Below are 18,617 nucleotides of genomic sequence, written 5' to 3' on the forward strand. Positions count from 1 at the left end.
ACTTACTAGAGAAGCTGCAAAATGTGACCTACTGTTGGGAAATAAGGCAGGGCAGTGGGGCAGAACTTTGGGGCTAGCCACTGTAATTATATTTGTTTTAAAATAGTGATCGAAAAGGATAGACTGGATCTAAAAGTTGAAGTTCTAAGTTGGAAGAAGGCCAATTTTGATGGCATTAGGCAAGAACGTTCAAAAATTGATTGGGGCCTTCAAAAATGAGATAACGAGAGTCCAGAGACAGTATATTCCTGCTAGGGTGAAAGGCAAGACTGGGAGATGTAAGGAATGTTGGATGACTAGAGAAATTGAGGTTTTGGTTAAGAAAAAGAAGAAAGCATACGTCAGGTATAGGCAGCAGAGATCGAGTGAATCCTTTGAAGAGTATAAAGGCAGTAGGAGTATAATCAGGAGGGCAAAAATGGGACATGAGATAGGGTTAAGGAGACTCCAAAGGGATTTTATAAATATATTAAGGACAAAAGGGTAACAATGGAGAGAATAGGGCCTCTCAAAGATCAACAAGGCAGTCTATGTGTGGAATCACAGGAGATGAGGGAGATACTAAATGAGTATTTACTGCATCAATATTTACTGTGGAGAAGGACCTGGAGGATATGGAATGTGGAGAAATAGATGGTGACTTCTTTAAAAATGTCCATAATTAGAGAGGAGGAAGTGCTGGATATCTTAAAACACATAAAGGTGGATAAATTCCCAAGACCTGATCAGGTGTACCCTAGAACTCTGTGGGAAGCTTGCGAAGTGATTGCTGGGCCCCTTGCTGAGATATTTGTATTATGTTTGCAAGGTTTATGAAGGTTTGTAGATCAGGTTGAGGTTTAGGGTGTAGCTTTGCTTGCTGAGCTGTAGGTTTGATATCCAGACGTTTCTTTACCTGGCTAGGTAACATCATCAGTGGTGACCTCCAAGTGAAGTGAAGCTGTTGTCTCCTGCTTTCTATTTATATGTTTGTCCTGGATGGGGGTCCTGGGGTTTGTGGTGATGTAATTTCCTGTTCGTTTTCTGAGGGGTTGATAGATGGTTCTAGATCTATGTGTTTGTTTATGGCGTTGTGGTTGGAGTGCCAGGCCTTTAGGAATTCTCTGGCATGTCAATGCTTAACCTGTCCCAGGATAGACATGTTGTCCCAGTCGAATTGGTGGTTTTTTTCATCCATGTGTAGGGCTATGAGGGAGAGAAGGTCGTGTCTTTTTGTGGCTAGCTGGTGTTTGTGTATCCTGACGGCTAACTTTCTTCCTGTTTGTCCTATGTAGTGTTTGTGGCAGTCCTTGCATGGAATTTTGTAGATGATGTTGGTTTTGTCTATGGGTTGTACTGGGTCTACAACCCATGGACAAAACTTCCTTGAAAGTGGAGTTGCAGGTTGATTGGGTAGGGAAGAAGGCTTTCCTTTAATGGGCAGAGCATTGACTATAGGAGTTGGGAGGTCACATTGCAGCTTTACAGGACATTGGTTAGGCCACTTTTGAAATATTGTGTGTAATTATGGTCTCCCTCCTATCGGAAAGATGTTGTGAGACTTGAAAGGGTTCAGGGAAGATTTACAAGAATGTTGCCAGGGTTGGAGGATTTGACCTAGAGGGAGAGGCTGAATAGGCTGGGGTTGTTTTCCCTGGAGCATCAGAGGCTGAGGGGTGACCGTATAGAGGTTTATAATATCATAACGAACATGGATAGGATAAATAGACAAGGTCTTTTCACTGGGGTGGGGGAGTCCAGAACTAGAGGGCATACGTTTAGGGCGAGAGGGGAAAAATTTAAAAGGGACCTAAGGGGCAACATTTTCTCGCAGAGGGAGGTGCGTGTATGGAATGAGCTGACAGAGGAAGTGGTGTAGGCTGGTACAGTTATAACATTTAAAAGACATCTGGATGGGAATATGAATAGGAAGGGTTTAGAGGGATATGAGCCAAAAGCTGGCAAATGGGACTAGATTAGATTAGAACATCTGGTTGGCATGGACGAATTGGACCGAAGGGTCTGTTTCCATGCTATACATCTCTATGACCGCATGTTCATCAGTAAAGCTATCCACAAAAGAATTACAGAAGGTTAAAGACCTTCCAGTTGACTGAACTACAGACTTCAAACCACCAAGAACACATTCGAAGTCAGCAACCTAATCTCTAAAGAAACTACAATTTTCCCTAAATTTGAAGAGAATAGAGAAAACTTTAAATCATCTGAATTTGTAAAATCAAAGCCTTGGGCAAGAGAATAGTAGTAAGTGTAAATAAATAAACAAATACTGTATATAACAGTAATGGGGGAAACATGTTGCAGGGGTTGCATGATGGCTCAGTGGTTAGCACAGCAGCAGGGACCTGGGTTCAATTCCTGCCTTGGGCAACCGTCTGTGTGGAGTTTGCACATTCTCCCCATGTCCGCATGGGTTTGCTCCGGTTTCCTTCCACAAAAGTGCAGGTTTGGTGAATTGGCAAGCTAAATTACCCGTAGTTTTAGGTGCATTAGTCAGGGGTGAATGGAAGGGAATGGGTCTGGGAGGGTTGCTGTTTGGATGGTCAGTGTGGACTTGTTGGGCTGAAGTGCCTGTTTCCACACTGTCGTGAATCTAATCATGCTGTTACTAGACCTGAAAGCATGAATACTTAATTGAGTGCAGTAAACATAACCTGTGCTGATAGCATGATGACTTGGAGAAGTGTAAAATAGGAGCTGGTAGAGAACAGGTCTGAGGCTCCTCTATTCCTCACAGTCTCTGCAGTACTGAAGATCATATTCATGGAAACTGTACATAGTTGGAGTAATGCAATAAGCTTCCTATTGTTTATTTAACAATTCTCTAGTTAGACCAGAAAAGCGGCTATTCTCACCCATACTATACCATTTGGGGCCGAATGAAATCCACACATATAATTTCACAATATTACCTTTGAAAGTGGACCAAATATTGTAAATGTAACATTTAGTTTCTTTCATCATTTCATACATGACAGAGCCTCACAAGTGACTTAATTTTGTGGGGAATCTGTAAATGCATTGTATTTGGACTTCCAGGTGTTTGATAAGGTACCCCTCAAAGGTCAAGTTATAAGATAGGAGCCCATGAATAGAGAGCTGCCTAATGGGCAGGAAACAGCAGATGGGGGTAAAGGATTCTTTTTCAGGTTGGCAACCTGTAATCAGTGGGGTTGCACAAGGATCATTGCTGGGACTGCAAATATCCACAATATATAGTAATGATGTGGAGGAAGGAAGGAAGCAAATGTACTGTAGCCAAATTTACAGAACACAAAAATAGGTAGAAAGCCAAGTTGCTATGGGTATATAAACAGATAGGTAAGTGGGCAAAAAGTTGGCAACTGGAGTATAATTTAGGAAAATGTGAAATTGTTCATCTTGGAAGTGAGAACAAACAGTTGTTTTTTTTAAAAATGGAGAAAAGTTGCAGAAAACTCAACAGAAAGGGATATCAGGGTACTCGTAAACAAACTCAGAGAACTAGCACATAGGTATAGCAGATAATTTGACTTGTGGTGCTTTTCCAGCACCACACTCTTGACTCTAATCTCCAGTTTTTACTTTTGCCTAACAGAATGGTGGGCTGGTTTACCCTCTTGTGGTGCAGTGGCTGTGTCCATACCCCTGGACCAGAAGCCCAGGTTCAAATCCCACCAGTCCAGTGGTGTAGAATAACATCTCTGAACATGTTGATTAGAAAAACAGGTTAATTAAAATGTTGGTCCTTATTTCAGGGCGGATTTAAGTATAGGAATTGTCTTATTGCAACTATAGAAGGTGCTGGTGAGATCACATCTGGACTACTGTGAACAGTTCTGGTCAGCATATTTAAGAAAAGATATAGTTTCACTGGAGGCAGTTCAGAGGAGGCTCATTAGGATGATCCCCAAATAGTCTTATGAGCAAACAAATTGGGATTCTATTCAATGGAACTTAGAAGAATGAAAGATCATCTCATTGAGACATTCACTAATCTTGAGCAGCTTGACAGGGTAAATGCTGAAAAGATGTTTCCTCTCATGGAAGAGTTTCAGACCAGAGGGCATGGTCCCAGAATTAGGGTGCACCAATTTAAGACTGAGATGAGGAGGAATTTCTTATCTGAGGGTTGAGTGTCTTTGGAAACGCTTGCCCCAGTGAACTGTGGAGGCATTGTATACTTAAGGCTGAGATAGATGTATTCTTGATCAAATCAGGGAATCAAGAGATAGAGGGAAAATGGAGGAAAGTAGATGTTAGAAATGTCAGATGAGCCACGATCCTATTATATGGCATAGCAGGCTGGAGGGGGCGATTGGTCTACTCCAGTTCCTATTTCTTATGGTCTTATGCCAATGTCTACTCTGTTCAGGTTTCTCAAGATTTTGAAGGGAGGTCAGAAAGAACAAGACTGAGATGGGGCTATCAAGATGCGTAAAGGCAAGTTTTAATAAATTTTATTTATGAATGATAACAGGTAAGGGGTCAACATTGGCACAGTTGTTAACAAAAGAATGCATTAAAGTTTCACTAACACATGGCTCAGACAAGGGTGGAGACAGGCAATAGGTCCAAGATAAATGTAACTCAGGATTTAAGTACAAAATTTCTAGCACAGTAATCTTTTATTCCACTGGCATCAAATACATACACAGATCTGTGTGAAAGCTTAAAGAAATTAATTTTTGTAACTTTAAACTGGATGACCATTGCTCAACACACAGAAACCATGAAAACTCAACATCTCAACTTGAAATCAACAGAGTTTGCACTTGCTTGTTAAAGAAATAGGGATCACTCTGTATTCACTTCAACAAGGAGTGTGAGGTCTTGATCCTGAGCCTTTTTACTGTGTGCCCTATTCCCAATCCTCAAACTCTAGTTTGGCTAATAATTTGGATTTAAAAGCACAGTGGAGAAACAATGTTAACAGCCATGATGCTCAGAGCACACCATCTACGATGTTCCCCATAACATGTGAGCCAGATTACCTAGCTATATAGATCACAAATGATATCTTCAGCTTCTCTGGGCTCCTCAGACTTAGTGGGATTCTACACTGATCAGAATAGCACTTAAGGTTTTTAAGATTTTAAGTGAACTGATGAGATAGTTAGAAATTTAATATAACAACTGGTTGAACAGTTCAAAATTTGAAGGCATAGTCTAAACATTTGAGTCAGACCTTTCAGGGATTGTTTGAAACTTTATGTCCATGTGAATATTGGTAGTGGTTTGCAAATTGTGATTGTTGCTAGATTATTTTTTAATTTAAAATCTGATTGATAACATGTTTGCTTAACAAGAAACTAAGAGATATGAGCAAAGGTAGGTAAACAGAGTTGTCACAAATCAGTCAGGAGAAAGTGAAGACTACAGATACTGGAGATCAAAGTCGAGAGTGGGATGCTGGAAAAGTACAGCAGGTCAGGCAGCACCCGAGGAACAGGGGCAAAAAAAAAAAAAAAAAAATCAAAAAAAAAAAAATCGATGTTTCGGGCATAAGCCCTTCATCAAGAATGAGGCAAGGAGGTGGAGAGAGAAATGAGAGGGGGATGGGGCTGGGGTACAGGTAGCTGAGAGTATGATAGGTAGATGGAGGTGGGGGTAATATTGATAGGTCGGAGAGAAGGGCGGAGCAGATAGGTGGAAAGGAAGATGGACAGGTAGGACAGGTCATGAGGTTGGTGCCATGTGGTTGGAGGGTCCCAAAGTGGAAGATGAGGCGTTTTTCCTCCAGGCTCGGGTAACAAGGGTGTGGCAATGGAGGAGGCCCAGGATCTGTATGTACCTGGCAGAGTAGGAGCGGGAGTTGGTCATGGGGCAGTGGGGTTGATTGGTGCAGGTGTCCCACAGATGTTATCTAAAGCATTCTGCAAGTAGGTGTCCTGTCTCCCCGATTGTAGAGGACACCACATGGGGTGTAATGGATACAGTAAATGACGTGTGAAAGTGCATGTAAAACTCTGATGAATATGGAAGGCTCCTCTGGAGCCTTGGACAGAGGTGAGAGGAGGGGAGGTGTAGGTGCAGGTTTTGCAATTCCTGTAGTCGCAGGGGAAGGTGCTGGGAGGGGGGGGCATGGACCTGACAAGAGAGCATGGAAGGAATGGTCTTTTGGAAAGCAGATATGGGCAGGGAGGGAAATATCTCTCTGGTGGGTTCCGTTTGTAGGTGGTGGAAATGGCAGAGGATGATGCAATATATCTGGAGGTTGGTGGGGTAGAAGGGCAGGACAAGAGGGTTCTGGATTAGTGGTGCTGGAAGAGCACAGCAGTTCAGGCAGCATCCAAGTAGCTTCGAAATCGACGTTTCGGGCAAAAGCCCTTCATCAGGAATAAAAGGGTTCTGTCCTTGTTGCAGTTGGCAGGGTGGAGTTCAAAGGTGGAGGTGCAGGAAGTGGATGAGATGCACTGGAGGGCATCATCAACCAGGTGGGAAGGGAAATTGTCATCATCTACTGCAGAAGGAGGCCATCTGGTGTGTTCTGTGGTGGAATCTGCTCCCAGGAGGACGAATTCCACCTGTGCTTTTCCAGCACCCGACAAATCAGTCAAGGTCTCACCAAAGAGCAAAACGGGCTCGAGTGACAAAATGGCTTAACTTGCTCCCATATTCTCTGCGGTTATAATCTGAGACCTACTGTCACCGGTTCAACTGGGTGACAGTCAATGCCAGCCCTGGAACGGAAGAATCCTTCAACCTTGCACTTAAGCTACGCGATCCTCTACAGCTCCCTGTGGTTTTTAAAAAAAAACCCACTGCGAGATGCCGCTGCTGTTTTCTGAGCTGTAGCACCTGACCTGGTCGCACAAAGATGTCCATCATCCTTTTCTCGGCGTGATAACGACTGGATTCCAGCCTCCACTATTTTCTCAAAGTCCACCGGAAACCAAAATGGCGCTCACCCGGCCCTCGCGCGCCGCCCGTTCGAAACCCCCTGTCGCCATGGTTACAAACGGTCGCCCCATCCAGTCAAGAAGGGCAGGAACTATCGCGATATCTTTTGAAGTTTCTTCCCACCTCCGACCCCTCCCCAGTAACACAACTCCATCGGTCGGTGATTGAAAACAGAGGAGGCACAGGCAGCATTCGGGGCCAAGAAAGGCAGACTTGACTCGCTGGCTGCCGAACAAAAGATGTCCGGGGCCGTGGCGGAACTGGAGTGAGTGAGTGTCTTACCAAATGACTTGGAGGCGGGTGTCAGGAGACTGGTCCAGGACGGAGGGGAAACGGGTGGGTAGTGAGGCGCTCGAGCACCCAACCCACCCCCGCCCGAACGGCCGCCTCCATCCTTCACCTCGGGGTGGGGGGGGGGCGGGAATAGCTGCTGGCCAGCTGGAGCCCGATATAAGTGGGTGAGTGCGGCATCCGGAGAGTTAAACCCGAGCCGGGGAAGGGGGCGACTGCGATTTTCCATCTCGCCACCCGCCCGGGTCCTGTCAGCAGCACCATCATCCCCACCCCTGACACGTTTGCAGCGGGCTGACAGAGAGCCAGCTCTCCCCTTCCCACCCCACCCCACCCCACACACGCTGCCACTATTTCAGCAGCCCCCATCCTCGCCGCTCCACTCGCCCAACTTACTGTCCATCTGCGAGCGAGCAGACCGAGGTGTGTGTATCTTCCCAACCCCCCCTTTTTGTTGGAGCCCAATGAACTGCGTGCGTGGGTTGGATATATCCGACCCATTTAAAGGCTGTTAATCGGCCGCACTATCACAGGAGCGGCTGTCGAGATTACTCCCAGGCTCTGGTGCAGGACAAACACTGGTGCTAAATATAATTGAACAATGGAGAAACTGTTCCTTGTTTTACATTTATTCTATACGACTCATATGTTCATGTATGCAGCTTTGGGCGTTATAAATCCAAACACCACTCTCCTTTCCTTCACCTGGCTTGATGTATTTTTTTTTGCATGACAAACAATCCCGCATTGTATAAGAACCCTTGTACCGTTATAACAGTCAGGTGATGCCTCTGTGCAAGGCCGTGACTTGGTTCCGCTACAGAGTAGCGTTGAATAACTTAGATCGTAATTAGTTTAGTCTCTGGTGATCCTTAAGTATCATCGAGTCTCTACTGTGCGGGAGCAGGCCATTCGGCCCATCGAGTCCAAACCGACATTCCGTAGTGCATCCCTCTCGGAACCCCCAATCCTATCTAAGCATTTTCCAAGGCTTAATCCACCCACCCTACACATCCTTGGACACAATGGGCAATTTAGCCAATCCACCCAACCTGCACACTTTTGGACTGTTGGCCAGGTGGGGGACCAGAGCACCTGGTGGAAGCCCACAAACCAACCGGGAGTGTGTGCAAACTGCACTCAGACTGTCGCCCGAGGCTGGGGTCGTGTCCCTGGCACTATGAAGCAGCACTGCTAAACTGAGCCACTGGCAAGTTAAATAATTTCAAAGAAGAAAAGTATTTTCAGTTTTTTTTTCAAATGTAAGCCCAATATCTACCTATTATTGTTTGCTTGAATGTATCTCTGAAATATGGAAGATTCAGAAAGGAAATGAAAAAGCAAATACAAGAAAGAAAACAGAGTATGAGAAGAGGTGGTTAGCCAACATATAGAGAAATGCCAAAGTCATTGATAGAAATATAAGTATGAAAAGTATACTAAGAGGAGGAGTGGGGCTGGTTAGAGACTGACAAGAATATTTATTATTGGAGCTTGGGAGGGGGCATATTTGATGCATTAAATTAATGTCTTGATCTGTCTTTATCAAGGACAGAGATCCTTCTCTGGTCATGGTGAGCGTGAAAGTTCAGGTGCTAGAAATCTCTAAATTTTAATATGTAGGGATTAACCGGCAGTTTGCACCGAAAGTTGATAAAGGCACCAGGGCCAGATGAGTTAATATCCAAGGATGCTAATAGATTTGAGAGTGGAAATTGCAGTGGTGCATAACGATTGCATAATTCCCACCATTCTTCAACTTGGGTGGTGACAGACAGCTGGAGAATTGAAAATGTTACATTGTTATTTAAAACAGGGTGTAAAGATACAATACAACTGGAGTACTGTATTGTCCAGTTCTGGCACCACTCTTAAGGAGGAATGCGAAGGCCTTGGAGTCGTGCAGAAAAGATTCACAGGAATGGTTCCAAGGATGAGAAACATTACTTATCTTGAGGTATATATTGGGGAAGTTTGGACTTCTTGAAGGAAAGATTGTGAGGAGATTTGATAAGAGGTATTTGAAATCATGAGAAGTGTGGATGGAGTAGGTTGAGAACCAGAGGGCAAACAAGCAATGATAATATGAGGAAAGTGTTTTTCATGCAGTAAGTATTTAGGATCTGGAATGCACAGCCTGAGAGCATAGTGGAGATTATGTTGAATTGTTGCTTCGTCAATTGAGGTTGGTTGAGTTGTTCTGTGGCCTGCCATGGCAGGTTCAAAACTGCACTTGCTAAACTCATAACAAAATGTCTGCTGTTAGACGTGAATCTGTGATTGAGTAGCATTTGCTGACTATCTCAAATGCATCAATAGCTACACTAATGACTACCTTAAGGCAGTCAGTTGTTTGTAATGCAGTTCATTCACATTTGCTAGAAACTACACAGCTTTATTCATAGGGATCTGTTGAAGCCTTATGCCTTTTCTGAACTACCAGGATGCTTGGGAAGCCATTGGTTTCCCATTGTTGTCTCCAAGGCAATTTTCAAATCAATTGTCAAGTTGCTATGTAATCAACATTCTCTTTTTTTTTACCCCGTAGTATAAATCTTTATTATCTTTTGAAATCTGGCATTTTTGGTTTGTCTTCATGAGTGCAAGATGAAATACTTTTTGGAAATGTGTTTGTTCCAGCAAAACTCAAGCTCTGTACCACCAAGTGAAGATTATGATGTATTATTGGTTTACTTCTCTGGTCATTATTGCATGTTTGCCAAATTGATATCAGTAACAGTATTTTTTGATTTAGCAAGTCAATAATGAAATGTAATGGTGTTTGGTAACTGGATATTATTCTGCTTGCTTATTAGTTGGTTAACTTGGTTGTCTGAATTTGTTTGTCATGAACAATAAGGCTGCAGTTTCTGTCTTGACTCTGGTCCCCACGAAGGCCCTGCTTTCTGAACATTGTTCCTTGCTTGTGGCAAGGTGACCTTTTGATTACTACCAGTTGTGTGTGTCTCTTTCTGAGAATGCAGTCTATGGTCTTTTGGAACTATGGTGCCTTTCACTTTTTTTCATTTATTAGAGATGTGGTGTTTTCCTAAATTTGCTTGGACATTAAACTCAAAACTTATCAACTCTACTGTTTGCTTATTAGAGGACATAGCCATTTCTTAAATGAGTTCATTTTGCTGACCTTAGCCACCCTTTTGCAACTTTTTTCCAGTTGTTGATCACTTTCTGCTTCTTCTGCACAACTGTCACCCATCCTTCCTTGTTTTGAAACATTTGAAAGTATTGTCTTTAGATAGTGATTAATGATCTAGTAAGCTGATTTAAAATGGGTAGGGGAAAATCCAAAAGACGTTTGCCATCCAGCAGAATTAGCTGGTCCAGGTTATTGTTAAAATAGTACCAGTGTTGGAGTTTTTATGCACAGTGGAAATATCTAGCAATTTGTAATGTAACCATTTTTGTTTACACAGTTTCCTTTTTAAAATTTAACCAGTAGACCTTATTGATCAAAGTATTACAAACCTATTGGCTTTGAAAGTTCAAAAATTGAAGTTTTGATAGATGTAGGTCTAATGAGAATTAAATAAACTAAGAACTTCAGTTTCTCTGCCATGTAAATTATGTTTTTGGATCTATAGGCAACTATTGCTATAATTTTGAATAATCCTTTGCATTCTTCATTACTTTTTTGATAAGGTTAAATTTAAATTACACCAAAGTGCATGGCAATCACAAAATAGTCATGTGTTGCTGGAGCAAAAATAGTTTGCATGACTGAATTGAGGGTTTTAGGAAGTTTTTTTAATATAGTCCAGTTTAGTTGTCATTAGATGATGTGACTGATGTTGTAAACACTTCTATTTAATGTCAGGCATTGATGCTTTTTTTGCAATGGTTAGACTCACGATATGCTGCCTACTAATGTGTCATAAAGGACACTAATAGTTGTCACATTTTGCAAAGTTGCTCGCTAACCTCAGAGTGCACCACTTAACAGAAATGTAAATTTCGAGACGAGACACCAGGGTTGTTTTGAATGTTTTTCAAAGTTGCAAATGCTAATATTTTATCAGTGCAGTTTTTTAAAATTTCTATATGTGTGTGAGCCGTGTCTTGTTCTCCTGTCCTTGGCCAACTTCTGCAGAATAAAACTTTTTACTCTGTTACAATTCTGTCTCCAGAACAGCTTTGCACTCTTACTGGTGGGTAATTTGTTCCACTTTGCTCAATTAGTCAGTTTCCTATCTGTGTGAAGTTATGAATTTATTGTACTAAATTGTGGGTAATTTTTAGCTGCATGTCTATGCTCTGTTTTACAACATTTAATTAAGATATAGTTCAAATCTTAAACTAGCTCTTGACCTAGCTGGACAGAAATATGTTGCAAATATGTGACAGGAGTTCCAATGAAATATCATGTTTGGATTGTCAATTTTGATTATGTATATTTTTGAGGTTTGATCACATGCCCACCCAATTCCAACCACTTGATCTTTATGCACCTCCTACTGGGCATCCAATTGGAGAATAACTTGCCTGGTTGTTTGACAATTATTGTCATCCAGTTGCTTTCTCCCCCCCCCCCCCCCTACAATTTTTTTTAGTGTATCAACCAGTATTCAAAGCAAATTTCAAAAAGAGAACTTTTTTTTTGTAAGTGTGCCTTTTTAACACCCCCCCCCTCCCCCCCCCCCCCCCCACCCCCTTATTTCTCATGCTTTAGTTGGATAAAAAATTACCTATCTTAGATATTAAATTATGGCAATAGACAATTCTGCTCTTCAAGCCTGCACCATCATTCAATATGATCATGGCTGATCATCCTCAATCAGTATCCTGTTCCTGCCTTCTCCCCATAACCCTTGATTCCAATATCCTTGAGAGCTCTATCCAACTCTTTCTTAAAATGAATCCAGAGACTGGGCCTCCACTGCCTTCTGGGGCAGAGCATTCCACACACCCACCACTCTCTGGGTGAAGAGGTTTCTCCTCCTCTCTGTCCTAAATGGCCTACCCCATGTTTTTAAGCTGTGTCCTCTGGTTCGGGACTTACCCATCAGCGGAAACATGTTTCCTGCGTCCAGACTGTCCAATCCTTTAATAATCTTATATGTCTCAATCAGATCCCCTGTCAGTCTTCTAAACTTGAGAGTATACAAGCCCAATCGCTTCAATCTTTCAACATAAGATAGTCCCGCCATTCCAGGAATTGACCTCGTGAACCTAAGCTGCACTCCCTCAATAGCCAGAATCTCTTTCCTCAAATTTGGAGACCAGAACTGCACGCAATATTCCAGGTGCGGTCTCACCAGGGCCCTGTACAGCTGCAGAAGAACCTCTTTGCTTATATACCCAATCCCTCTTGTTATGAAGGCCAGCATGCTATTAGCTTTCTTCACGACTTGCTGTACCTACATGCTTGCCTTCATTGACTGGTGTACAAGGACACCCAGATCTTTGTACTGCCCCTTTACCTAACTTGACTCCATTTAGGTAGTAATCTGCCTTCCTGTTCTTGCCACCAAAGTGGATAACCGTACATTTATCCACATTAAACTATATCTGCCATGCATCTGTCCACTCACCTAACCTATCCAGGTTACCCTGTAATCTCCTCACATCCTCCTTACATTTCACCCTGCCACCCAGCTTTGTATTATCAGCAAATTTGCTAATGTTACTATTCATACCATCTTCTATATTATTAATATATATTGTAAAAAGCTGCGGTCCCAGCACTGATCCCTGCGGTACCCCACTGGTCACTGCCTGCAATTCCAAAAGGGGGCCGTTTATCACTACTCTTTGTTTACTGTCAGCCAACCAATTTTCAATCCAAGTCTGTACTTTGCCCCCAATACCATGCACCCTAATTTTGCTCATTAACCTCCTATGTGGGACTTTATCAAAAGCTTTCTGAAAGTCCAGGTACACTAAATCCACTGGATCTCCCTTGTCCATCTTCAGAGTCACATCCTCAAAAAATTTCAGAAGATTAGTCAAGCATGATTTCCCCTTCATAAATTCATGTTGACTCTGACCTATCCTGTTACTGCAATCCAGATGTGTTGTAATTTCATCCTCTATAATAGACTCCAGCATCTTTCCCACCACTGAGGTCAGACTAACTGGTCTATAGTTTCCTGCTTTCTCTCTCCTTTCCTTTCTTAAAAAGTGGTACAACATTAGCCACCCTCCAGTTCACAGGAACTGATCCTGAATCTATCAAACTCTGGAAATTTAATCACCAACGCATCCACGATTTCTAGAGCCACCTCCTTCAGTACCCTGGGACGTAGACCATCAGGCCCTGGGGACTTATCAGCCTTCAGACCTAACAGTGTCTCCAACACCAATTCCTGGCAAATATAAATTCCCTTTAGTTCAGGTGCTTCAGCCACTGTTACCTCTGGGAGATTGCTTGTCTTCCCCAGTGAGCACAGATCAGAAGTATCAATTCAACTCTTCTGCGATTTCTTTGTTGCCTGTAATATATTCCCCTGTTTCTTCTTCAGGGGCCCAATTTTAGTCTTAACCATTTTTTTTCCCTTTCACATACCTAAAAAACTTTTACCATCCTCCTTTTATATTTTTGGCCAGGTTACTTTCGTACCTCATTTTTTCTCTGCATATTTCCTTCTTAGTAATCTTCTGTTCTTTAAAAGCTTCCCAGTCCTCTCTTTTTCCCACTCACCTTTGTTATGTTATACTTTTTCTCTTTTGACATTATATGTTTCTTAACTTCCCTCATCAGCCAAGGCCACCCCTGCCTCCTCGTGGGATCTTTCTTCCTTTTTGGAATGAACTGATCCTGCATCTTCTGCATTATACCCAGAAATATTTGCCATTGTTCCTCCACTCTCGTCCCTGCTAAGGTATTGCACCATTGAATTTTGGCCAGCTCGTCCCTCATAGCTCCATAGTTCCCTTTATTCAACTGAAATATTGTCACTACCGATTGTACCTCTCCCTTTCAAATTGCAGATTGAAGCTTATTGTATTATGGCCACTACCTCCTAATGTATCCTTCACTTCGAGGTCCCTGATCAATTCTGGTTCGTTGCACAATACCAGATCCAGAATTGCCTTCTCCCTGGTAGGCTCCAGCACCAGCTGTTCTAAGAATCCATCTCGGAGGCACTCCACAAAGTCTCTTTCTTGAGGTCCAATACCATCCTGATTCTCCCAGTCGACCTGCATGTTGAAATCCCCCATAACAATTGTAATATCTTTGCGACAGGCCAATTTCAGCTCCTTATTCAACTTACACCCCACATCCATACTACCGTTTGGGGGCCTGTAGATAACTCCCAAGAGGGTCTTTCTACCCTTAGAATTTCTCAGCTCTATCCATACTGACTCTACATCCCCTGATTCTAGGTCCCCCAGTGCAAGGGACCTTGCAAATTAACAACTGATCTGGCATCAACTGCTGTTGCTGAAGAGAGTTCCAAACATCTACCACCCTTTGTGCTTCCTAACGCCTTTCCTGAATGGTCTGGCCCAAATTCTCAGACTACGCCCCGAGTTCTAGAATGTGTAGCCAGTGGAATTAGTTTTTTCTGTCCTGTCTTTTCCTGTTAATATCTTCAAGATTGTGAAAAGATTTGTAGCTCGAGTGCTCGTTGTTGTGGTTCTGTTCGCCGAGCTGGGAATTTGAGTTGCAGGCGTTTCGTCCCCTGTCTAGGTGACATCCTCAGTGCTTGGGAGCCTCCTGTGAAGCTCTTCTGTGATCTTTCTCCGGCATTTGTAGTGTTCATGGATGAGGATCGTTAGCTATCCTCCTGTTTGTCCTATCCATGAACACCAACTAGCCACGAAACGACATGATCAGCTATCCTTAGTAGCCCCACACGCAGATGACCAGCAACATGAATTCAACTGGGACAACACTACTATTATAGGACATGTCAAGCAGAGAACAGCCAGGGAATTCCTAGAGGCATGGCACTCATCCACAGATTCAATCAATAAGCACATCGACCTGGACCCAATATACCGGCCACTGCAACGGACAGCTGGAACTGACAACCGGAAGTGGCAGATTCAAACCACTACAAATGCGGGAGTAAAGATCACAGAAGTGCTTCACAGGAGGCTCCCAAGCACTGAGGATGTCACCTAGACAGGGGACGAAACGTCTGCAACACAAATTCCCAGCTCGACGAACAGAACCACAACATTATCTCCAAGACTTCGATCAGATCACCCCTTCATCTTGTAAATTCTATAGAAAATGACCCTAATTTATATAATCGTTGAAATCTTTTACTGCCTCAAACACTAATATATCCTTCCTAAGGTGTGGTCATAGCTGATCATCTAACTGTTTCCTGTTCTCACTTTCTCCCCATACCCTTTAGCCCCAAGAACTATAACTCTGTCTTCAAAACATTGAATGCTCTGTCCTCACCAGCTTTCTGTGGCAGAGAATTCCACAGGCTCGCTACTCTGGGTGAAGAAATTTCTCCACATCTCAGGCCTAAATGGCTTAACTTAATATCCTTAGATTCTGACCCCGATTCTCGACTCTCTGGCCGTTGGAAATATTCTTCCTGCATTTACTCTGTCTAAACCTGTTAGAATGTTATATATTTGAAAGAGATTCCACTGACACACATGCACATGTACATCTCAGTCTTATCTGATTCAGTCTATTCATACATTGTCTTGCCATTCCCGGAATCAATCTGGTAAACCTTTATTGTACTCCTCCATACCCATATCTCTCCCCTCATATATAAGGAGACTAAAACTGCATCCAACACTGCAGGCGTGGTCTTATCAAGGCCCTGTCCATTTGCAGAAAGACATCTTTTGTGTACACAAATCCTCTTGCTATGAAGGTCAACATATTACTTGGCTCCTTCACTGTCTGCTACACATTTATATGTACAAGAGCACCCATGTCATGTTGCACCTCATTCTTTCCCATTCTATCACCATTCAGGTAATAATCTACTTTCTTGTTTTTAATACAAAAGCAGATAACCTCACATTTATCCACAATGTACTTCATTTGCCATGCATTTGCTAATTCACTCAACTTGTCTAAATCATACTGAAGTATCTCTGCATCCTCCTCATCAAGTAACCCTCCCACCCAACTTTGTGTCGTCTGCAAGTTTGGAGATATTGCATTTAGTTCCCTCATCTAAATCATTCGTATGTATTGTGAACAGCTAAGGTGTAAGTATTGATTTCTGTCCTACTCCGCTCTCACTCAGACCCATTTATTCTTACACTTTGTTTCCTGTCTGTCAACTAGTATCCTATCCATGTTTGTACAACGTCCCCAATCCCAGAGTAATGGAGCAAGCTCAATGAGCAGAAAGATATATTCCTACTTCTTTTAAAGATGTTATTCAGTGCCACTAAATGTTTTCCAATTAACATGTTCAGAGATATTCTTGGACACGTCTGAAGCAGATCTAACTTGAACTCTTATCTCCTGATCTGGAGATATGGAGCAGTCAATGCACCCCAAGGCGTTCTCGCCATCTATCACCCAGGAGCAATACTTCAACAATGAGTATTGGTCTAATGGTTGCAGCACGAGGTTCACCAGTCTTAACATGATTTAAACCAGGGCCAAAGGTTTTTCAAAAAAACATCTGCTCGTCCACTTGTGCTGTAAGGGGGACGTATGATGCTACTTTATTTTAGGTTTAAAAATGATTTTTAAGTTTGACTTCAAATTGTACTGGATTTGTGTTGAATGCTGCATTGACCATCTCTTTTTGCTGATGTGGTAAATGGGCAAGAAATTGGAGTAATAAAGCTTTATCGTTTCAAGTTAATAAATTTTGAAACAAAGATCTGTAACGGAACAGTTTTCCTTCCCTAAGCTAATTTCCAACTTTGAACATGAAACTAAATAATAAACTGTAGGCTGTGGGTTTGTACCAATGCCTATCTGATCAACTAATTTGACGAACTAAACTGTACCTCTTTGCAACTATGATTTGAGGGAAAATGGGCATCATGCTTGGAAATGCAGGACAGGGTCTGTCTAACTTGGGATGAATTCTCCAAGGAGATTGGAGGAGTTGAACATGCAATTCAGGTCTTGTAGCTGACAACTTTGCCTTGTATTACGTGAAACTGTTTGGAATTATGTCGCACAATGCGACCATTTGGTTGTTTGGTCAGTGAAGTAATTTGACATTTGCTGAAAGATTCTTTATTTTTATTTCAGTGGAAGCGATTGTTGAGTTTCCTTATGAAGCTCAGCATGATGATGAGCTGACCATTTCTGTAGGAGATATTGTAACTAATATCAAGAAAGAAGATGGAGGCTGGTGGGAGGGTGAACTCGATGGCAGAAGAGGTTTGTTCCCCGACAACTTTGTAAGAGTGAGTATACGTCAGTTATTGCCATTATGTAATTTTTGGTTTTGGCAGACATTAACAGTGGAGGTCATTTAGTAGAGAAAGCTTTTGCAGTCTGTTCTGTTTATAGAAGTATTTTGGCAATAAAAAAGTTTTTGCAACCTGATCATGATCTAGTATTAATGCAAGTCTTCCATTTCCACTGTTATATTTGTTGCTTTTTTTTAAACCAAGTGTGCTGCTTGTATTGTTAACAGATGTTTCCAAATTATTCACTAAAATGTTCCATTAGCTGTTAACAGTTACTTATCCAGAAGTTTCAAGAGTCTTCCAGTTTTCAAAATAATCTCAATTGAGCAAGATTAAGATTTTTGGATTCTACTTTTACCATTAATGTAGTTGTTTGTTTGTAAAAGCAGTCTTGAGGTGTAGTTTGATATATGTAGTAGCACTGAGTTGCTCAGCAAAAGGGCTTTTTCATAAGCAGGGTGTTTTTAAACATTTTCTGGAGGATGCAATTTAAATTCAGGGTGAAATTGTACTGTAACTTAGACTTACCACTTCCTCCCTTTGAAATTACAAAAATGAATTATTTTCATAATCCCAATTTTTCCTGGTATAAACAGTAACCATAACCTATATGCATAATACTGTTTTGAGGCCATGTTTACTAAATTGTTATTTCAAGTCTGTGCATTTGTAAAACTGATATTCTCAAGTAAGTTGCTGACTTTCATGTGACCTGTTTTTTGGGTTACCAGTTTCATCAGGAAGATGTATTTAAGTTTCTACCTCTGAGCATCAGCTAGTTGCTAACATCTGCACTAGTGAAAAAAGCAGGAAGCTGTGGTAAATAATTATTTGCTTGGTTGATTTCATGTTTGTTTAAAATGAGCTGGTAGCGTAGAAATGAAGAATCTTTTTCGTAAGATTCTATTTCAACAGACTGCTGCCGTCAAGCATGTCTCTGGTTATTATCTTGTGTTAATAAAGCATTACTTTGTGAACCTTAACAGTAAGCTCATATTTATCACAGCTCATAGATAAATATAAATGCAGTTGAGCTTAAGTGTTAGCACAAATCATTCACCATTAATGCAAAAATGTTTATATATAAATGCATCATAAACTATAAAAGCTCAAAGGGA

At 42.0% G+C, this 18,617-nt stretch overlaps 1 protein-coding gene across 5 annotated transcripts in view; it reads left to right on the plus strand.

The window, feature by feature from the left end:
- The first annotated feature begins 6,990 nt into the window (after positions 1-6,990).
- Positions 6,991-18,617, plus strand: part of sh3kbp1 (SH3-domain kinase binding protein 1) — a 168,189-nt gene continuing 156,562 nt past the window's right edge. For 2 of the 5 annotated variants that reach the window (XM_072584470.1, XM_072584475.1), the window contains exons 1-2: positions 6,994-7,151; positions 17,336-17,493. In XM_072584470.1, coding sequence (XP_072440571.1) covers position 7,151; positions 17,336-17,493 — 159 coding nt within the window. In that variant the 5' untranslated portion in view covers positions 6,994-7,150. Of the gene's footprint in view, positions 7,152-17,335; positions 17,494-18,617 lie in introns of all 5 variants that reach the window. The other 3 variants (XM_072584472.1, XM_072584473.1, XM_072584474.1) reach the window with 3 other exon arrangements.

The sequence above is a fragment of the Chiloscyllium punctatum genome, chromosome 15 (assembly GCF_047496795.1).
Source record: "Chiloscyllium punctatum isolate Juve2018m chromosome 15, sChiPun1.3, whole genome shotgun sequence".
NCBI lineage: Eukaryota > Metazoa > Chordata > Chondrichthyes > Orectolobiformes > Hemiscylliidae > Chiloscyllium > Chiloscyllium punctatum.